This window comes from Eutrema salsugineum, unplaced genomic scaffold (assembly GCF_000478725.1).
Source record: "Eutrema salsugineum unplaced genomic scaffold, Eutsalg1_0 scaffold_11, whole genome shotgun sequence".
NCBI lineage: Eukaryota > Viridiplantae > Streptophyta > Magnoliopsida > Brassicales > Brassicaceae > Eutrema > Eutrema salsugineum.
In genome coordinates this window covers 6,015,229-6,038,179 of record NW_006256901.1, presented here as the reverse complement: position 1 = coordinate 6,038,179, position 22,951 = coordinate 6,015,229, and the positions used below count along the sequence as shown (strand labels likewise).

General features: G+C 32.2%; 5 protein-coding genes across 5 annotated transcripts; 4 read left to right on the top strand and 1 right to left on the bottom strand.

The window, feature by feature from the left end:
* Window positions 1-486: 486 nt before the first annotated feature.
* On the top strand, window positions 487-1,567 carry LOC112089963 (uncharacterized transmembrane protein DDB_G0289901). Its single transcript, XM_024160855.1, has 2 exons — window positions 487-1,117; window positions 1,209-1,567. The coding sequence occupies exons 1-2, from the start codon at window positions 487-489 to the stop codon at window positions 1,460-1,462; spliced, it is 885 nt and encodes a 294-aa protein (XP_024016623.1). The 3' UTR covers window positions 1,463-1,567.
* A 644-nt stretch (window positions 1,568-2,211) lies between these two features.
* LOC18025976 (V-type proton ATPase subunit E2) lies at window positions 2,212-3,286 on the top strand. Its single transcript, XM_006409497.1, has 5 exons — window positions 2,212-2,441; window positions 2,524-2,680; window positions 2,762-2,964; window positions 3,057-3,156; window positions 3,242-3,286. Exons 1-5 carry the CDS (start codon window positions 2,239-2,241, stop codon window positions 3,284-3,286), a joined length of 708 nt encoding a protein of 235 aa, XP_006409560.1. The 5' UTR covers window positions 2,212-2,238.
* A 472-nt stretch (window positions 3,287-3,758) lies between these two features.
* On the bottom strand, window positions 3,759-5,458 carry LOC18025889 (fucosyltransferase 6). Its single transcript, XM_006409496.2, has 2 exons — window positions 5,293-5,458; window positions 3,759-5,212 (listed from the first exon to the last, which is right to left on the bottom strand). The coding sequence occupies exons 1-2, from the start codon at window positions 5,453-5,455 to the stop codon at window positions 3,759-3,761; spliced, it is 1,617 nt and encodes a 538-aa protein (XP_006409559.1). The 5' UTR covers window positions 5,456-5,458.
* A 5,214-nt stretch (window positions 5,459-10,672) lies between these two features.
* Window positions 10,673-11,075, top strand: LOC18025888 (defensin-like protein 50). Its single transcript, XM_006409495.1, has 2 exons — window positions 10,673-10,757; window positions 10,921-11,075. The coding sequence occupies exons 1-2, from the start codon at window positions 10,673-10,675 to the stop codon at window positions 11,073-11,075; spliced, it is 240 nt and encodes a 79-aa protein (XP_006409558.1).
* Window positions 11,076-14,796: 3,721 nt separating this feature from the next.
* On the top strand, window positions 14,797-17,001 carry LOC18025887 (DNA-directed RNA polymerases II, IV and V subunit 3). Its single transcript, XM_024160698.1, has 3 exons — window positions 14,797-15,321; window positions 15,657-15,894; window positions 16,525-17,001. Exons 1-3 carry the CDS (start codon window positions 14,870-14,872, stop codon window positions 16,795-16,797), a joined length of 963 nt encoding a protein of 320 aa, XP_024016466.1. The 5' UTR covers window positions 14,797-14,869; the 3' UTR covers window positions 16,798-17,001.
* Window positions 17,002-22,951: the final 5,950 nt, after the last annotated feature.

Genomic DNA, 22,951 nt, shown 5'->3' with positions numbered 1-22,951 from the left:
TATTATATTCTAATAAATTTTTAAGATGGGTTCACTAATGTACATGCTCTTACTGAGACGACAGTGAAAAACCCTGTCTTTGGCTAAGAGTCTTTACAACACACGGGTAAATACTTGAATAAAGTGATGATATACTCTTCAGCTACCGTAATTATCTTCGACCGGTGTATTTCTAAATTCTATATAGATTCCTTATCGTATTATAACGGAAGAACAAACAATAAAAATGTTAAATATATCCCTCTTTAAGAGAAAATAAAAATTGAAGAAGAAAGAAGTAAATCCTTCTCCTTATCTAATTAGGATATCAAAAATAAAGGGTAGAATAAAATATGGAAATATGATATCCTTATTTGAGTTACCCATCTCTATAAATACCGAGTCTCATAACCCTCAGAGAAACCATCATTAACAAAGCAAAGTTACAACAAAGCTCTCTCATCTTTTATCAAACGAAGCACGTAACGTAAGAAGAAGAGAAAAACGATGGCTCTCTCTGGCTCACAAAATAAGAAGCTGCTCCTACTCGCCTTGGCTTTTGCATGTCTCTCCTCATCAGGGGCAGAGGCGTGGAGCTGGAGTTGGAGCAACGGGTCGGGTTGGGGCTGGGGATCCGATGGGTCAAGCAGCTCTAGCTCAGGTCCTGGTTCAGACTCTGACGGTTCAAGTTGGAGTTGGGGTTCGATCCCTGGTTGGGGCTGGGGTTGGGGATCCGACGGCTCAGAAAACTCGGGCTCAGGTTCAGGTTCCAGCTCTGATGGCTATGGTTGGGGCTGGGGCTGGGGTTCCGATGGGTCAAGTAGCTCGGGCTCAGGTTCGGGTACTAACCCTGATGGTTCAAGATGGAGTTGGAGCTGGAATCCTAGGTCAGGCTGGAGTTGGAGTTGGGATTCGGACCATAACGATGTAAGCAGTTCGGGCTGTGTTTCGGGCAGTGAAGCGCCAAGCAGTTCGGTCTCGGTTTCGGGCAGTGAAGCGCCAAGCAGTTCTGGCTCGGTCTCGGGCAGTGAAGCGCCAAAAAAGATCGTTGTGGGTGGACCCGACGGATGGAGAAAAGGATTGGATTACAAAGAGTGGGCTTCCAAGAATGCTCCTTTCTATATTGATGATGTTCTTGGTAAGTAAACTGATTTGGTTAAAGATACTATACCATATGTTGAATAATTTTAATCTATGTTAATGAACAAATTTTTTTATATATGGTGCAGTTTTCAAGTACGACAAGCATGCCAAGCGAAGGAACAATGTGTATTTGTTCCAAGACCCATGGAGTTACGTGAATTGCGATATCCAGAATGGAAAGAAGATTGGTTCGACCAAGAAAGGATCAGAAGAAAGCTTCAATTTTACGCTAAAGAAAATTCAGCCTTACTTCTTTGCCTCGGGGGAGCATGATGGTGAATATTGCAGCAACCACAACATGAAGTTTACCGTTTTTCCCGTTCCACGCCCTTCTGACTAAAAAATTTAGCCTCTCTTTTTGTTTTTTCTTATTAATTTAGTTTAAGGCAATATTGGAGTTACAATTATTAATGAGTTAGGCTTTCTGATTCTCTTTGAATGATGGATACTTCTTTTTGTTTTTGAACAAATTGTGTGATGGATCTACTTTCATTATAACAGACTTTATGCAATCGATCTATTTCTTTTTATGTGCGTGTGTTTAAGTGCATGTAGTTGATGAATACTCTGTTAATTATATTATAGATTGTTGAAGCACTAGGTATAGTCTTTTTTTTTTAAGTTGTAATAAAGGCTTCGTCAAAATTTTAAAAACAAATCACATCTAATCAAATATTCGTTATATATATTATAGAATTGTTTGTTTGGGTTTTTGAGGTTTTTGAGATGCCAATCAGACAAAAACAAGAACTAGGTTAATAATGAAACATGCATATAAAACAATTAAGAAAATCGTATTAACAAGCGATAAGCAAAGTGAATTAAGGTTACACTGTTTTTCAATTTCTTGTCAAAAATCAAAATAATTATGTCGAAAGATATTATGCACTACCGTAGCATATCGACATATGTAGAGAAAACGTGTGGTTTACATAAACTAAAACTAAACGGCTGTGTTTTGGTATGAAGAAAGAGTCAATGGTCCATACATAAAACTAAGATTTAGCACCAAAAACCGGGGATTACCTCCTCTTAGAAGAGTTATAAAAGATAGTAAAAAGGAGTTTGAATGATTGTTATTCTGTGCAACAGAAAAAGAGAGAAAGAGAGAGAGAGATGAACGACGCGGATGTGTCAAAGCAGATACAACAAATGGTCCGGTTCATCCGGCAAGAAGCGGAAGAGAAAGCTAACGAGATCTCCATCTCCGCCGAGGAAGAATTCAACATCGAGAGACTTCAACTTCTCGAGACTTCCAAGCGAAAGCTTCGTCAAGAATATGACCGCAAGCTCAAACAGGTCGATATCCGAAAGCGAATGTGAGAGCAAATAACCTTTTTTCACCTTCCTCCTCTTGTTCAGGCTTTGCGATTAAAGTCCATTCCATTTTTTTCTTTGCAGCGACTACTCCACGCAGCTGAATGCAAGTAGGATCAAGTACCTTCAAGCACAGGATGATGTTGTCACCTCCATGAAAGAATCTGCGGCTAAAGACCTTCTCCGTGTCTCTAACGACAAGAACGCTTACAAGAAGCTTCTCAAGGGTCTCATCCTTGAGGTATCTATCTATCTATCATCCTTTTCTACTCAGTATGGATATATCTTTACCATTATCAGTATTGTATTTGTGTTTACATAGAGTTTGCTGCGCCTGAAAGAGCCATCAGTGCTGCTGAGATGCAGAGAGATGGACAAGAGGGTTGTCGAATCGGTTATTGAAGATGTTAAAAGACAGTACGTAGAGAAAGCCAAAGTTGGTTCTCCTAAGATCACCATCGATGACAAAGTCTTCCTCCCTCCACCTCCTAATCCTAAAATCGCTGATTCCCACGGCCCTCACTGGTAAACTTTCTTTGTGTTTTCTCTCTTTCTCTGTCTCTCTGTCTTTTGTTCGCTCACGGAATAGTTCTATGTATGAACAATGAATGGAGAAGCTCGGGAGGAGTGGTTCTAGCCTCTCAAGACGGCAAGATTGTCTGCGAGAACACCTTAGACGCACGCCTGGACGTTGCCTTCAGACAGAAGCTACCTCAGGTTTAGTCTTTTCCGCTTAGGGTTGTTCTTCTTTTCTCATCATTTTCCTAATCTCTCTCGTTAATTGTCTTTCTCAACTCTATAGATCCGGAAGCGCCTCGTTGGAGCTCCTGAAACTTCTAAAGCATGATCTCGCCAACCCAAAGTTTACTCTCTTGCTCACTTAATAAGCGACCCCTATAAGATTGTAATTTTTTGCCCGTCTCATTCATCATAAAAATGTTATCAAGAGAGAATAGCTGCTGAAGCAGCGAATCTATTGTGTTATATATGCTCTCTTTTTAAGTTACTTCTTTAGCAAGATACTTATAGCTCTGTTTCGTTATTTGCTTTCATGATAAACCTGTGGGAAATACACAAATATCTAATTTAGCAGGGCTAAGATTCAATGTCTGGTATTTTATTCAAATTTCAAACTGATGAGCTGTAAAATGTAGATCTTACTCATCAAGTATACAAAACATGATTTTCTTTTTTATTCAATTAAAAACTGAACATCCACTAATATGATGATTATTATAAGAGACAATAAACAGAGAGATAGATAGCATTGCTCCTCTGTTCCAATAACTCAATAAACCAATAGAATCAGCTATGATAAACTAGACTTCATCATATAGCTTGAGCCCTCCATACATAATATCCTCACAATGCTTAAGAAAGGGAACAATCTTCCCGGAGTTTTTTCCCCAGTCAGCTTCACATCCATGAGACGGAGGAGTAAGGTAACAAGGCTCCATCGACGTAGATCGAACACACGCCGGATCAGGAGTTATTTCACCAGTTGGCTGATAAAGTAACCATGGCTTTAACCCTCCAAGACTATAAGAAACATATCCAAATGTAGACCTCGCGCTTGTGACAATGTTATCGGTTAAGCTCAGAAGATACATCTCAGCTAGCGCCTTTTGGTCGTGAATCTTCTTGTCTGTTTGCTGAAACCTTTCTCCACTTGGCTGAGCAACGTCAATAATTTCTCCCGTCGAACTTGGTCGCTCCCAAAACATGTTCTTCAAGTTGTCAGAGTACTCTGGATACAGAGAGGTGACAATAACCGCTTTAAGCTTCTGGATATTTGATATGTTGACTTTTGATTCTTCTTGTGTAGCTAATTCAGGTAGCAGTTTCTCTCTTTGTGTACAGGATACGATCTGGTCCATGACGTGTTGAAAATATCCAGCGTCTTTTCTGAAAACACGTATTTGAATTCCGAGTGTCTCGTCTGCTCTTGATAAGTGAGCTTGGTAGTACCTAGTGACCATACCCCAAACTTGATTCGTGGGGTGAAAAAGATACCGAGCCAAATGGTGAAAGACGGTATCTTTCTGTGGGAATAGCTTGGTTAGTTCGGGTAGGAAAGTTGGATTAAACCATAGTGATGGAGCAAAGTAGACATTGGCTTGAAAAACCAACCAAGGGACTTTGTTGATCAAACTTTGATCCTTTTCGCAGAAGAACATCTTATCTTCATCCCTTGAATCATGGAGGTTATGAAGATATAGATGCGGCGGGATTGAAGTCGAGTTAATGGCCTGATTGTTCAACATCGTTCCGTAACAACGAGGGTATTCCTTGTTGAATCGATAAGTATAGTTCATCAATGGAAAGTCAAGAGGAAGCAACCATGAAGTACCTGGAAATGGCTCACACAAGATGTCACTAACATCTTTGCGTTGGTCAACAAGAATGATTCTCTCTGTCAAGAGAGCGTAGAGGAACGCAGAAGCAAGAGTAAGCATTCTGTTTCCAAGCCCGTAACCAGCGAGCCACACAATGTATCTGCATTCGCCACCAACATATTTGCTTGCTTTATCCTCATCATCATGAACAAGATTCTCTGTTGCTTCCTTGTAAGCTTTTGTGCCTGGACCGCAACGCTTGTGAAGCATCTCATAGCTTCTTAGCTTAGAGACAAGATATTCAGAAGGCTTGTATGGTGAAGGCTTACGATACAACAAAGTTTTTTGATACCTACTCAAGCAAGAACTTTCCTCGAAATCCTCTGTTAAAAGCCCTCCTATCAGTTTATCCCTCGGTGTTTCGGATTCCTTTGAATCTATATGATAAGAAAATAAAGTCAGAAGAAGTATTCTTTAGAGTTAACTATAAAACACTAAAAATGGATGGTTTTGTTACCATTGGTTGTAGCATTAAGAAGTCGGTTGTTGAAGTTGTTTGAGAATGATAGTAACACTATAGAACCAATTAGTAAGCAACTAAAGGCCACTGCTATCAGCATCTTCATCTTCAAATCCAGAGCCCTGTAAACTTTACTGGAGATCTGAAATTTGTGATACATGGTTGACTTAATTCGATCGGTTTTAATGAGTAGAGGGTTCAAAAAGAGTTATATATCTAGCGTGATTACAACTCTTGTTGTGATTTAAAATTGAAGAAACTATATATAAATTAGTCGTTGAATATTATAATGCGTCATTGTTAAGTTGTGACTATCAACGAACTCACAACGTGACTCCACTCTGTTCAATGTACAAACAAAGTCTTGAACGCCGACTTAATTATTGTAATAGACATTAAAAAATGCTCTAATTTTTTTGTTTGACTAGTACTTGTTTGAAAAGACTGAAATAGAGTCAATGAAGTGTGTAACAATGAAACATGTATATTATTTTGACACATTTAGTCTTCGATTAGTGACTCATTTGGGGAAAAATGATGGAGGAATGTGATATTTCACTTGCTCACTCGATCACTTGATCATATAGTACATCACATCCTTGATCTTCCTCCGATTAGCAATTTAGGTGTGAGGGCTTTACAATATAAGAAAAAAAGAGGGTAATGTTAAAATTCACTTTTCAACAAGAATTTTGTGAAAATTCGGTAAAGTGCCAAATAATTTTGAATTGGAGATGTTAGATCTAAAACAGTGGTTTACATCCGTTTTACTAAATAAACGCCGGAGCCAACTCTGAGTTTTAGAATAAAAAAGAGTTCTTTTACATAATTTCATATATATATTTAAACTTCAAAAATAATTTTCCAGCAAGTATATAAAGAAAAATTGACCAACTTTTTAAGTTTCAAACAAAAGTTCCTTTGGTAAAAAAATATATATGTTGTTGATTCTAAGCATATTAATTATTATTATTATTTTTTTTGGTAAAGGGATTAGTCATATTAATTATACCATTAGACCAAAGGAACTTTGCAAAACAAATTAATATGATACCATATACAGAAATAATCAATTAAATTTTAATATTCTTACCTAAAATATGATGTTAACAAATGTGAAGACATATATAGTAATTATAGAGAAAATCGTGTAAATATTGACATTTTGAAGTAAATAAAACAATGGAGTTTTTTCTTGGTCAACAAAAGATAATGGATATTTATGTGTTTAATTCCAAGATTAAGAGTTTTATAAATTGGCTTATTCAAGATCTGAAATTTTTCAAGATTATTTTGTTTTCTTCAACATACTTTATACAAAAATTAAACAAAAAGAAAGTGAGTTAGGCTAAAATTTTAGCGATTTTTCTTCTTGTAGTTATATTGGATGTTTTGTTGTACACCCAAAACGTTATAGCATCAGGTCTGTTTTATTTTAATATAATAGTTATTGCAATTAATATTTTTTATCATATAAAAAGAATATACAACATGGAGTAATGTGAGAAATTGTAAAAAGAATATGAGTTTTTGAAATTGTAATTTGGTACGTTATATGAATGTGAAATTTCTGTATATATGTACAGAGATTAAAGCAATGAACGACCTAAAATGCTTCAATAAATGCACGGGTTCATATAAAATGTATGAATGCAATGTGGACTGCTTATCATCAGAGTATGCGGCAAGAGGATGTCGCTCTCAATCTCCTTCAGAACCTTAATATTGTTGTTGTTATTAATTACAAACTTTTAATCTGTTGATCTTCATAAATGTACCCTTTAACTATGGCAGTTTCGTTGCTAATAAAAATATCATGAAATAAAACCATCTTTTCACCATATATTTTCTTAATCTTACAAATCACAATCGTGAGTTGATTTGTGTTGGTGTCCACGCTTTTATATCCTAGTTATTTATTATTGTTCAGTTTCAATGTAATATGTTCTTTACTATAACTGTGTAAGGTCTGATTTTATCATATCTAACAAACCGGTAAAATTCTCTCTAACATTTTCTTTGTTACTGTTCAAAACCCTTGATCCAAAAGAGCAAAACTAATTTTGAGGTTTACATTAGGGAAGTTGTAACAATGAATGTCATTGTATTATATAACTGCAAAAGTATTATTAACACTGTTTTCTTGAACGAATATAGTTTACCTCTTTCTTATTTTCTTTATTTTTTATTTTCTATCAATTTTTCTTTCCTAATATATATATATATATATATATATATATTATGACTAAGAGGTTTTAGGTCTCAAGGCCCGTATACCTCCTAATGTACCTTCGAAAGCAGACTCTTCCCAAAGTGAATCGAATCTGTGACCTCCAAGATCCCTACGTTATTGGTAACCCAAGGACTTAACCACTAGGCTAATTCATTGTTGGTTCCTCACAAGTTCTTCCATTTATCTCCATCTTTTGCACTCTTACTATATACCGTAATGGCTCAACTATGAAGGTGAACGGTACGACTACCTCGGGGCTATGATATTTGGGGTCCAATTTGTTTTTAAAGGTTTTGATATAGATTTTGTTTTAATAGGTACAAGTTGTTGTGAATGAGAGGAATGGGATGATAAAAAGAATAATGATAATAGAAGAAAATATAGTAATTAAGCATTTTCTCTCTAACGTTTTACTTTTCTCAATTTTAGAAAATCAAATGCTAGTGGAATTAAATTTAGAGAGAATGCTTTTATAATGCCAATTCAATTAACATTTGCCTTCTTAAAGTTTTTTTTTTTTGGGTTAATTTTTGACAGAATTTCCCTTTAAAATCAGTTATGACTGTTTTAATTAGAAATAAAATCAAAACTATTTTAAATTTTTTTTTAAAATATCTAAAAATGAAATAAAAATATTCTCGGAAATCATTTAAGGAAAAAAAATATTTAAACAATATTTTTAAAATACGTTCTACGTAATAGAGAATGCATGTTCTATGTTCTACATTTACGTAGAATTTGATTTCTTGTTCTCTCTCATTATTCTACAAGCTGTAGAATTCGTTTTATATAGGTCTTTAAACATTCTACCAATTGGTGAAAAACATATTCTATGTGTTACACTATATTCTACATTATGGTAGAATATAAGTTCTACAAATACACTATATTCCACATGTAAATAGAAAACAAGTTCTATTGAATACAATGTATTCTACATTCTCATAGAATATCATTTCTACTTATTAGACTAGGTTCTACGTTATTGTAGAATAAGTCTTCTACATACAGTCTTTATTCTACATTAATGTAGAATACGAATTCTACTAGAATCTGAGAAAATCTAGAAAAATTGGCCAGAACTGAATATTTCCGAAAAATATTTAATATTTTTTTTAGGTTTTTAGCTTTTGTTTTATGTTTTTTGTTTCTTTTTTTTGCTATCATCACTATCTTCTTCTTCTATTCCATTGATAAGCAGATTTTCTCTATGTTTAACATGCTACATTTCTATGTCACTTGTGGTTTATGGAAATCCAAGACAGATAAGAAGTGGATTTTTGTGGCTAATGAAGGAAAACGAGCTAGGTTAGTTGTTGTTGAATCAAATATCACTCTTGCAAAGTTAAGTTTAGTTATCTATCTAGTGATTTGATTGATACTGTGGGTTCTCCACCAGTGAGTATCACCAATGATCGTCAGCTCAAAAATTTCGTTGGGTACTCTAGAAATAAAACCTCGGTAAATATGTGTGTGACATTCACCTCGTTTGCTAAATATCCTGAGATTCCAATGAACATGAAATTCATGAAGAAGCCATCTGAATCTAGCAGTAGGAAAAGCGATGACGCAATAGTTGTGAAGTCAAACGATGATGATATAATGTATTTTTGAATTGGAGATGTTAGATCTAAAACAGTGGTTCACATCCGTTTTACTAATAAACGCCGGAGCCAACCCTGAGTTTTAGAATTTAAAAAAAAAAGTTTTTCTATATATATTTTCATATATATTTTTAAACTTCAAAAATAATTTTCCAAAAAATGTAAAAAGAAAGATTGACCAACTTTTTTAGTTTCAAACAAAAGTTCCTTTGGTAAAAAAATATATATGTTGTTGATCTAGGCATATTAATTATTATTTTTTCCTTTGTGAAGGGATTAGTCATATTAATTATACCATTAGACCAAAGGAACTTTGCAAAATAAATGAATATGATACCATATACAAAAATAATCAATTAAATTTTAGGGATAATTGGCAAAAGACACTATTTAGGTTTTTAAATTTGAAAAATACATTGTTTATTAAATGTTTTGAAAACTACACTTTAATATATGTACAAAGTTTTTTTTGACCAAATTTAATTATCATGTTAGGATTATTCTTTTCGGAGATAAATATACCCAAATTAATTGGTATTTTAAAATTTATAATTGGATACATCTATAAAACATTGAAGTATTTATCTCTACAGAAACTAATTTGATTAGTGTTCTATGAACACAACACCTAAAATGGTTTCATCGTACAATTCAGTGCTCTGGAATTTCAACAGTTGATGATAATAATTCAGAAGCAGCCTTCAGTGAATATATGCATGAAGTCATTTGGAATGTCACATATGTTACCGTTCTAATGTTTATATTATATCAGTATATGTATTTACAAATGTGAAGTCGTAATCATTTACCCTGAACATTTGATCACAAATATAAATCATGAATCTTTTTTTTTCCTTAATGATTATTGACTCTCAAGCTGCTGCATGTTCTCAACAGACAAACAAATTCATGGTATATTAGATCAATTTTTTTTTTGATAAAACAAAATCTTTTAAACTAGACGGCTGCAAATTTAGATCGATGTTGATTCAAGAAATATAGAACTTTGATTAGTTGAAAATTACACGAAAGAAAGATAGTTTTTCTGGTTAATGTGTTGAGAACAAATTTACAAAATACTGTAAATTGTTATTTATTTTTTATTATTTTAATAAAATTTATAATGTAAAATTAAAATTATGATCATATTTTATTTAAGTTAATCTAGTCATTTCATATATAAATAAGTGTAGTTTAAAAAATATATTAAAATAGTGTAGTTTTCAAAATCTAAACTATTTTAAGGGTATTTTTCCAAATTTTCTCTAAATTTTAATACTAATCAATTTATTCTTACCTAAAATATGATGTTCACAAATGTGTAAGATATCAAAGGTAATTATAGAGAAAGTCGTGTAAATATTAACATTTTGAAGGAAATAAAATAATGGATTTTTTCTTGGTCAACAAAATATAATAGTTATTTATGTGTTTAGTCCAAAATTAAGAGTTTTATAAATTGGCTTATTCAAGATCTGAAAATTTCAAGATTATTTTGTTATCTTCAATAGACTTAATACAAAAAATAAACAAAAAGAAAATGAGTTACGCAAAAATTTTAGCAATTTTTGTTCTTGTAGTTATATTGGATGTTTCGTTGTACACCCAAAACGCCATGATATTAGGTCTGTTTTATTTTAATATAATAGTTATTGCAATTAATAATTTTAATCATATAATTTAAAATAAAACAACATGGAGAAATGTGAGAAATTGTAAAAATAATATGAGTTTTTGAAATTGTAATTTAGTACGTTATATGAATGTGGAATTTCTGTATATGGACAGAGATTAAAGTCACGAACGGCCTAAAATGCTTCAATAAATGCATGGCTTCATACAATACATATGAGTGCAATGTGGACTGCTTATCATCAGGGTACGCGGCAGGAGGATGTCGCTCTCAATCTCCTTCAGAACCTGAATATTGTTGTTGTTATTAATTAAAAAATATTGATCCGTTGATCTTCATAAATGTACCCTTTATCTATGGCAGTTTCTTTCCTAATAAAAATATCATGAAATAAAACCATATTTTCACGAGATGTTTTCTTAATCTTACAAATCACAATTGTGATTTTATTTTTGTTTGTGTCCACGCTTTTATATCCTAGTTATTTATTTTTGGTCAGTTTCAATGTTAAATGTTCTTTAGTGTAATTGCGTAAAGTCTGATTTTATCATATCTAACTAACTGGTAATTCTCTCTAACATTTTCTTTGTCATTGTTCAAAACCTTTGATCCAAAAGTGCAAAACTAATTTTGAGGTTTACATAGAAAAATTATAACAACGAATGTCATTGTATTTTATATTTGCAAAAGTATCATTAACACTATTTATGAACGAATATAGTTTATCCATTTTCTTTTCCTTTATTTTTTTATTTTCTATCAGTATTTTTTTCCTCACAAATTATGTTTTTTTAATGATTTAGAGGTTTTGGGCCCAAAGACCTGTATACCACAGGACGAAGCCCAAACCATGTAATTTAACTATGCTTTGGAGAGCAGACTCCTCCCAAAGTGAATCAAATCCGTAACTTCCAAGACCCCTATGTTATTGGTAACCCAATAGCTTAACCACTATGTCAATTCATTGTTGCTTCCTCACAAGTTCTTCCATTTATCCCCATTTTTTGCACTTCTCCTACATGTAGTACTAGCTCATTCCTCAACTATGAAGGCGAACGGTGCGACTACCCTGGGACCTATGATATTTGAGGCCCAATTTTTTATTTTTAAAAGGTTTTGATATGTATTTTTTTTAATGGGGGCAAATGGTTGTGAGTGAGAAAATGTGATGAATAAAAAGAATAATGATAATGAAAGAAAATAGAGTAATTAGGCCTTTTTCTAATGTTTTACTTTTCTTTATTGTAGAAAAACGAATTCTAGTAGAACTAAGTTTATTTCCCACTTTTTTGGTGGAGTCCAATATAATTTAGAGAAACATAAATGTAACACAACTAGTTAACTTTTAAAGAAATTGAAAGAAATAGTCAATTTAACTCAATTTTTTACTCCTAAAGTGTCAACCATTGTCAACCATTACATTTACAGTAAAATATCTTAAATTAATAATTTCAAGATCATAATATTTTATTAATTTCTCGTGATGTTAATTTATATATAAATTAGTAATTATTAATTTATAAAGAAATTTAGTTTTCACCTATGATTTTTTTAAAAATAAATTCCAAATAATATTATATTTAAAATTTTAACGGAATCTCTTAATACTAATTATGATTAATAATTATAATTATCACAATAGAATAGTTTTTAATAGCAGATTAGATTATCCATGTAGGAATATACATGTTCATAAGTTTAAAATTTATAATAAAAAGTATGATATTATCTATATTATTGATGATAAAATTGAAGATAACACTATAATATATTTAAAAATATTTACAGGTAAGGAAATCAATTATCACATCAAAAATGTATCATAAATTTTGAATGCATATCGTTAAACAACAATAAGAGCTACTGATATAATAATAAGAGAGATGAAATCCAATGAGATTTCAACTTTAAGTGAAACAAACACATTAGTCATATTCTAGTATATTATATTTACATATATTTGCAAAATTTATATAATTATTAATTTGTATTTTTTTTGGACTATATATTTACATAGGAGTTTTAAAAAAAAAATTATTATCTTATCAACTTTGATGAATTTTTACATTGGTCCCATTTGGGACCAGCAAAATTTATTATTTTATGGTAATTTTTAATTTATCGAGTATTAATTTATAGAGGTTCTACTGCATATTATTTATTTCTGTAACCAAATTTCTAAAAAAAATAATAGAAAGGAGGAAAAAATATTATGTTAAAAAATAGTTCAAAATCAGAAAAAGTCTTCTATTTTTTTTTTGTTTAAAGGCCCAAATATTTTTAGCTTAAAAACCCTAAAAATCTTGAGTCGGCGCTACCAACTTTTTTAAATCATGTATTTTTAGTAAATTTTAAAATAACGTACTTCTGGGAAAAAGAAATAATAGCAAGAAAATTTTTGAATCCAAGATTTAAAACTACCTCTTTTATAATGAGAAGCTTCACTACTAATTGTGCCAATTGATGTTCTAATGAAACAAACAAAACTTATCTTAATAAACTCAATTATAAATTTTTTTCTATTTATTTGATTTAAGTGAAGAGCATGTTGTCCTAGTGGAAACCGGTGAGGTAGATCCCTTGATTTGGATGGAAGAAGACGAAGGCAAGAAGGACTTCTTAAGGGTTTCCTTTGTAAGTGAATAAACAATATGCATTGATTAGGAACTGAGAATTTGTTTTCTACTAGAATTGGAGGATGTGTATGTGAGTCTATGTGAGGGATTTGATGAGAACTATACAAATTTTTTGATGTCTCCTTGCATTGTCGAGAGGGGTGACTAAGGCGAGGGTCGACAACTTGCGTCACTGAGATAAGGCTGTCAATGAGAGCAGTGTCGGACCGATCAATTTGGATGCCCGCGTCTAACTTTTTTAAATATGTCATTTTATATTTGTTTCAAAATGAAAATAATAAAAAAATAAAACAAAAATATTATAAAACAATTTCAAATTTCATAAACGGTTTGTAAAAAAAAAAATCCAATAAAACATATAGTTTATTGTTGAAATATAGATCTTCTTTCATTTTTTTGTGTAAAATCGTTCATTAATATGTCGTAGTCGAGTTTTTCAACTATAGCTGTCTCAATTGATAACAAAGCTAACCCCATTTTTGTTGTTTTCTGATGATAAAGATAACTAAAGAGGTTTTGCTAAAGTGAGCTGAGGAATGTAACAGGTCATAGGTGGACGCGGATTAATCACTTAGGAGGGTGTGGGGGACGGTACAGTTTTTTATTGAGCTAGATTTAGGTTTTCTTTTATTTAGTGGGTTTGAGAGTCGGGTTTTTTGGGCTATAACAAGACTTAGGGTTTGTAATTATTCGATAAGCAATTTCTGTGTTTTGACAATAACCTTCCATTTTTTTAAAAAAATTAAGCACTTCAATAGGCATATGAACATCATCTGGTATTGATACTCAAATAATTTTCAGTTCCATAAGATCATCACCATTTATATCTGAATGTGTACCATTTTTTAAAGAAACCTCCAAATTTGATTTTTTCAAACTATCATTGATGGCCGATATTAGTTTTTTATATCAAACAAAACTCTAAAAATTTGTTTATACTTTTGGAACGGTTCAAACCTGGACTCGAGAGAAACTAGAGTTTGATCTCTGATAATTTTTTTTTAAAACAAAAATATGCCCTTTTATAATGGATACCATAAAAAATATGTTTTTTTAGAGTAGATGCCCGCGGCGGTCGCCTCCCTCGCCTGCCTTCAAGGCCGGGCCTGAATGAGAGAGATGTCATTGAGTACCAGGAAGTTCTTGCCGATGCTAATGCATGTGATGTAAATGATTGTTATTTGTTACTCAATTTGGCAACGACAAGACAAGTCCTTGTTTTTTCAAAGGACAAGTAACGGGTAAGAGAATAAAAAAAACGGGAAAGCAAAACACCAGGCCCAAAGCCACAACTATCAAAGAAAAAATACAACAGGCCGAAAAGCCCAACTTAAACCACTGATCTGTACATCTTTACCACTCGCAGACTTCTTCTTCTTCGACGAATAAAGTTAAGAAACCCTCTGGTTTCATCAAAGCTAAAACCCTAAAAAAGTTCCAGAGGAGTCAGAAAGCTCCGAGCTTTGAGATGGACACTGGTGCCTCTTACCAAAGATTCCCAAAGGTCAAAATCCGTGAGCTTAAAGATGACTACGCCAAGTTCGAGCTTCGTGAGACCGATGTATCAATGGCCAACGCTCTCCGTCGCGTTATGATCTCCGAGGTCCCAACCGTTGCAATCGATCTCGTCGAAATCGACATTAACTCATCTGTGCTCAACGACGAGTTCATCGCTCATCGATTAGGTCTCATCCCTCTCACTAGCGAACGCGCTATGAGCATGCGCTTGTCCCGAGATTGCGATTCTTGTGATGGAGATGGACAGTGTGAGTTCTGCTCTGTTGAGTTTCGTCTACAAGCTAAATGTGTCACTGACCAAACCCTAGATGTCACTAGTAGGGATCTTTACAGTACTGATCCTACTGTCACTCCTGTCGATTTCACTCTCGATTCGTCTGGAACTGATTCAAGCGAGCAAAGGTATCTCATTTTCATCATTTTTTCAAGTTGTTTAAATGCAGGAATGTGATAAATTGATAATCATTTTGTCAAGTGGAAAATTTAGAGATTAGGGCACTGCTTAAAAGGGTTACTGTTTTATAGATTTAGCCTCATTACCCTGATAAAAAAAAATCTTTTCGCCGTTTTTCTGACAATTTCAGAATAATCCACGGATGAAAAATACTTCCTTTATGATTTTTGATGCACTTGTGTTTGACTCTTGGTTGTTTAGATCTTTTAATTTGGTTATTTGGTGACTTTTGTTTTTAGCTTACTCTATTGGTTCCTGACTGTTTATTTTGGTTTCATTTCAGGGGAATTATCATAGTGAAGCTGCGCCGGGGACAAGAATTGAAGCTTAGAGCGATAGCTAGGAAAGGAATTGGGAAAGATCATGCAAAATGGTCTCCTGCATCTACTGTTACGTTTATGTATGAGCCTGACATCAACATTAATGAAGATATGATGGATACTTTGACAGAAGACGAAAAAATTGACTTGATTGAGAGCAGCCCGACCAAAGTCTTTGGCATTGATCCAGTCACTAGACAGGTTAGTTTAGACATTGTGGAAGAGTTGCCTCTTTACGAGTTTATAGCTTATGGCTTTTCCATGCTTTGAAATATATGATCTTGGTGTATGAATTTTCTCTAGGTGTTTAGTGCGTTGAGGTTATTTTGTACTTTATCTTTCTGTTAGATTTCACTACTTGGCTCTCTAGTACCAAATAATCACATTGGTTTGTGATGTTATGAGGGTAATTTCTTAAGTCAGCTGAATGAATCAAAAACAACAGCTAGACTTTTAGTACCAAATTGAAATCTATGTAGACTCGCTGCAAATTGTATGAAATGCCAATGGAACAGATGCCATAAATGTCAGGAAAGTGGAGTTAGAAGCAAAAGGATAGATTACCTGAAGTACCAGTGGGATTTGTATTTGAGATTTCATGTTGGTGGTTCGGTGTCTACCTTGATTTTTTATATTTCTTGTTCTTCCTACTACAATATAAGTCACTTTAGTTGACTTCGAAAGTGCACCACATATCAAAAAGCTTGTATGCCATTTCGTTTACAGTTTATTGTTGAATTTTATTAGCTATCAAATTAAAGATCACTGCAGCATTTTACCATCATCTTTTGCTATCATCACCATTGTTGTTTTGATACTTTGCTTCTTTAGGTTGTGGTGGTTGATCCGGAAGCATACACTTACGATGAAGAGGTGATTAAGAAAGCTGAAGCCATGGGGAAACCGGGGCTCATTGAGATCCATCCGAAAGATGACAGTTTTATATTCACTGTTGAATCAACAGGTGCAGTGAAGGCTTCGCAGCTGGTACTGAACGCCATAGATATCCTGAAGCAGAAGCTTGACGCAGTCCGTCTCTCAGACGACACTGTAGAAGCCGATGATCAGTTTGGTGAACTCGGTGCTCATTTGCGTGGAGGATGAGCTTGTGGTAGACTTGAGGTCCATGTTTTGCCCGTTTGATTCGGGTTTGAGTGTCTTTTGGACTACCAGTATATTAACCGTAGGGGCACACTCTTGTTAGATAACAACTTGTGAAGCATTGAGTCTTCTGTTGTCCCTGACCTGTGATCATTTCGTTCTTAAATCTTGTTATTAAGTGAATTGAAACTAATTTCTATTCTTGAATTACGTTTAGGACATGAGCTGGCTTATAGAACCGATGCGATTACCTGAACGGTTTGCACAAAACACATTGTATTTCAAAAATAAAAAGAAAAATAAAATTGTGCCAATCATGAGTATTTAAAATAAAGGGAACACAAATGTCAAATTACACTAGTTAATAAGTCAGGAGATAGCTTTCTAAGAATGCATAATAAGAAAGCAAGAAATACTAATAACAATACAAATGAAGCTTCATGTGACATTGACAATAATTGGCCTAGTAGTATTAGGAGGATCAGGCCTACCGCTTTTTCTTAGTGTTAATCATAAATTTTCTGATCAAACCAATATGATATATGCCAAATCAGGTCTTGTTTCTATCAAGAAATGCATTGAACTTCCCATTTCATTTTGATAAGGCATTTATTTGTTCAATTAAAATGTTCTTGAAATTGCACCCTTAAAAAATGGAATCTCCATGGCCTAGTGGTTTATCAAAGATTCATTAATGCTTCAACAATATATGGTTTGGAGTTTTGAGTACCAGAGGATCTTGAGATAAACTTATTCCAGCATGATGGTTGCGTATGTTCAAAGATAAAACTGTCCATCATAGGTGCATGTGAAATCTTCCGCGTATCTAGTTCATTGTAGGCAGATAAGTTTGTTCATTTAAAAAAAAAGAGTATCTATGTAATTGTTTTCATAATTTGCAATAGTGGGTTAACCATGCGGAAAAAAAGCCTTAAATATGGAATATGCATTGATTTAGCTTGTTCCAAGTTAGATATTTTTAACATCTTTTGAAGATAACCCTTCTAAGATATTGTCAATGTTTGGCAAATTGAGTCTCTCATAATAAGTTTCCAAGATTCTTCACATCAAATTTTGAAATCTTAATCTTGTTCTTTATAAATGGAGTATTAGATCCATTTTATGTATTGTTTATGTTATTGTTAGACTTTTTTTTTGGTATCACCGCCAAAATCTAGTGTAGACCCAAGACAATATAAATCATTACAACTCGATTAAATCTTAGCGGGCCATAGCCGGCCCATAACACATTATATATCTTGGGTTACGGAGACAAATCATCTACATTAGCGAGCACAGAATATACAATGCATCCTCACCGTCGCCGACACCTGTCTCCTCAAATGACTTTGCTCCTCTTAATCGCTTTCGTTCGTAAATTGTAAACATACGCTTAACTGGTCACGTGCAGCACGTGAACAAGAAAGCGTAGTGCGTCTAGCCTTTAAGAGCTTGAGACCTGTCCTCGAGCTTCGAGCCACATCGAATCCCAATAATATTCTTGCAGAAGGTTCTTCGGTTCTTATCCGCACGCGCTTCCATGCTCCCAATAATTTAGCGCGTAAGCTACACGTTACTTCAGAGGCGCGTTGTCCGTCACACTAGCTTTCATAAGATTAATTTGGACACCTAATTTTAAACAAAAAAACAAAAAAAATTGTTTACCAAAATGGTTAAGGTTTTATGTTGAGGTGTAATCTTCTTCTCGTAGTTTTGCTGGTCGCGTGTGTTCGTGAAAAGATTATAGACAAAGGTTAAATAAAATAAAAGATTCAGTTTCTTCTTTTTGATTTCTGTTAACTTCCTTCATTAATTTGGTCATTTTCTTTCAAATTTGTATGGCTTGCCTAAAAGTTTAATTATCTATTTTGGCTTACCGATTGGCTTTTGCATTTTTGTTTTATTTTTCAGTTCTCTTTCTAATTTAGAGATTAGTTTTACTAGATAAAATTCAGTTTTTTTTGTTGGTTTTGTTTCCAAAAAAAAAAAATATTTACCGATTTTGTCTAACAAAAAGCTTCAAATATCAATATCATTAAAATTGTTAAATTCAGTGTTCAAGAAAACGGTAGGCACTAGGCAGACAGTAATACAACGCCTAGCGTCTAAAACTCCTAATCGGAATCTAGGCAAATTTTAAGTGTTTTAAATGTTTACAAAATAAATTAATTTATATATATATATTATAAAGTGCAATATTTTTTATTATTAATTTACAAAAACACATTAAAAAGAACCTTTGTGTCATGTGTGATTTACAATTGTGTCATACTGAGATGTTAAGCTCAGAGAGCTTCTCATAATTATATTAAAAATAGTTTATAATTACTAGAATAATTACAATTATACCATTTTAGACCATAACAGGAGAATATTACCACTAGGTGCATTTTCTGAAAGTGTAATTGCTAAAAAGACACTTTCTGAATCAGGTGGACTTATCTTATTTTGCTCTTATTTTTAAACTTTTTACCCTTTTTTTTCTTTTATCTTACCAAAACGTACAATACCCACTTAAATTCACTCATCAACTTCTACACACTAAATCGCATGAGATCCATCTTAATTTATCAGTTTTCACACATTAAATCACACGGGATCCACCTATATATATGTAACTATATAGATACACATGTAAATATACACATATATTTATATAGTTAGATCCATCTATAATATATGCATGTAGATATGCATATATATATATGTGTGTATCTATATAGTTATATCCATTTATACTTTATGTACGTAGATATACATATATATATATATCCATATATTGTGTATTCACGTGTACGCTACTATATGGATACGTATGTATATACATATATATCTATATAATTGCATAGATATCCATATATTTGTGTCCACGTGGACGCTACTATATGGATACATATGTGTTTATACTAAACGACAAAAAAAATTAAGTTAAAAAATATAAAATGGGTATCAAAGTATTAAGAAAAAATTATATAATTTATAGTGTCAAAATAATTATTCGATTATTTTTTAAATAATAGATAAATAACAACAAACAATTATGGGAAGTGTGTGATATTAATATAATATTAAATAAAGAAATAATATAGATAAGTAAGCAAAATGGTTAAAACAGTCATTTGTCTTCTCCAAATAGTAGAAAAGTATGTCTTTTGGTAATTAAAACACAAAAGTCTTTTTTTTTTACATTAGATAACTCAAAAGTACACATAGTGGTAACACACTCCCATAACAGCCATTTACATTATCATATCTTATATTTTAAGATATTATCCTACACTACTATGTATATATATTTGCATAATTTACAAATTTAATATATATACATAATGTAAAGTATAATTATATTACAACTATATTTTGAGGCATATTATCATTGTCATAGATGCATTTTAATTATATAATAATATTTCAACTATTTATTAATATATTATGTATTTATTTTAATAATGTAATTTATATGCATTAAACAAATCACAAGAACATTTGACAAAAAAAAAACCAAAGCTCAAGAACATATATTTGCAGATCGTAATTTTTGGTGTCTTGAGAATTTTTTTTTTATGATTACATATATATTTACGGGAGAGGTCCATATATAACATGTCCAATACATCAATTATGTCTAATATGTTTAATTGATTCTGCCTGTAAAATTGTGGGCCTTCAACTAGACATATAGATTACGTTCCAGTCAAATGTTTGTTCAATATGTATTATCTCCAATAAATCTAATTAATTACTGTGCCATATAGTTTTTTTAATAAATTTTAATGTCAAACTAGGTGGGGATCCGCGCCAAGCGCGGACACGCGATGTATACAAAACTAATTACAAAATTTGTAAAAATCGAATATTGGTAAGTATAATTTTAAGAAATTTTATCTTCTTTCATGTCATGTCAAGAAGTTCAGCTTGAAGGAATGATCCATTGGGCGGCACATTGAGAAGAAGATCTTAATCATAAATATCATTATCTTCATAGCTAAAAAATATATATATTTATCAATGGTACGAATAATCCATTAGGCGGCACATCAAGAAAAAAAATTCTGATTAGAAAATATCATTATCTTCCACTTCATCTACTATGTATTAGTTTTTTTTCTCCGACTTCTTCTTCTGATTATTTTTTTCAATTAAATTTTTCAGTAGCTATTATCCAAATAGACCAATAAGTTTTTTTAACTATTCTTCTCATCAAATTTCATTTCGATTCTCAAGTCAGTTAATTCATTCGCTAAAAATCAAATATATTATACGATAACATAAAAAGTATCTAGAGTTTTGATTACTCATTTCTCTCAAAGTATACTTATTGTTTTGAAATGAAATGTTTTCTGGCAACAGTATTAATAAGACACTAAAAATGCTTCATGTTCATCAGCAACAACAAAATTTATTGCTTATATGAAAGTTTTTTACACACACTCAATCCGTATCTTCATCTATATATGATTGTACGCAGTTTTTCTCATATGTGGTCGTATCATCGACAAATGAAATTCATATTGCTCGATAATTTAATAAATAATGTTTTGTTGTCTCAAACATTGTAATTACAAACGACTATCTCTCTTCATCGTCGGAACTCTCTTACTGTTTCGCCAGAATTGTTTCTCTTTCTTATCGGTTCTTATATTTCTCCTAAGCAAGTACGAAATCACTTATTAAAACTGTAGATCTAAATTTGAAAACAATAATGCATTAAAAATATACTATATAGACTACATCATAGTTTTTTTATTATATATAAAAACTATTATTCAATATATGTTATCCCTGATTAAAAATATTTAATAATAAAAAATCGTTAAATTATGACTCTTTTTTCTCTTCTTATTTTTTTTCATCTTTTTCCCGTTGTATTCTTCTGCTTCCTTTTTTCTTCATCTTTTTGTCATAGAATTTAACTTCTTCATCATTTACGTCTTCTCCGGCCTCTTCTTCTTAATATTATTTCTTCATCTTAGTTCTTTTCTTCATTATTGTTGTCTTCTTCATATTCTATGACTTCTTTATGGTTTTTCTTTGTCTCATTCTTCATTTTTACCTTCTACAACTTCTTATTTTTCATCTTCTGGCCTTTTTAGTATTTTTTTCTTCATCCGTGTTTATTTTTCTCTGTCTTATCCTTCTTCCAATTCGTGTTCTATCCAATTATCTTCCACTTCTATTTCTACTTCGCCTTTTTCTACTTCAACATCTTCGTCTCATCTGTCTTCTTATTACTTTTCTGGTGATTTATTTATTTATTCTTTGTCATATCGTGTTTTTCAACTTCTTCTTCATCTATTTTGGATTTTTACTTTTTTTTATTCCTCTTCTATATCTTTCAACTTTACTTATTCTTCGTCTTTTTCTTATCTAGGTTATTATTCTTCCGGGTTCTCTTCTTCCTTTTCATGCATTGTCTTCTTCTTCTTCTGATTTGTAACCTTCTCCTTCACCTTCCGATCTTTCTTTTACTTCATCATCTTCGACTTCTTCTTTATCTTCCTTCATCGTCTTCTTCTTTTCTTACGATTTTTTTTTGGTCTTAGAGTTTTTCTTTGTTTTCTTATACCGGTTTTTATTCTTCTAATTCTCTCCCTCTCTCTTCTTCTTAATGATCATCTTTGTCTTTCCCATCTTTTTATCCTTCTATGTTTTTATTCTTCCATTCGACAAATCAATTAGCTTTTATTCTTCCATTAGACAAATCAATTAGCTTTGTATTTTAATGATTCTATGATTCTGCTATAATAGAGTGTTATTGGGATAAGGATTCTTTATGATTTAACTCATAAATCATGATTTTTAAAATCCTACTTATATCCTTTGGATTCTCAAAGTCTGTCGTATTAAATCTATTTGTTAAATCTACAAAATTTCTTTGCAACTGTTTACAAATCCAACAAAACTCTTGAAGATTTGACAAATGTTCATGACTCTTTAAAATCCACCAAAATCTTTATTAAAGATTCATCTGATCGAATTAAAAATTCATCTGATCAATTGAAATCTCTCACTACATAGTTTTGTTGATTCTTTTAATCTTGGGTTAGAGTTTGCTTCTTTGCATAAACTGTGCCCATTAGTATCCCGTAGGAGTGGCCGATCGCGAGGGAAACCGATCTAGGATTAAGTTTGCTCTTCCGCAATGGGTGGCAGATGG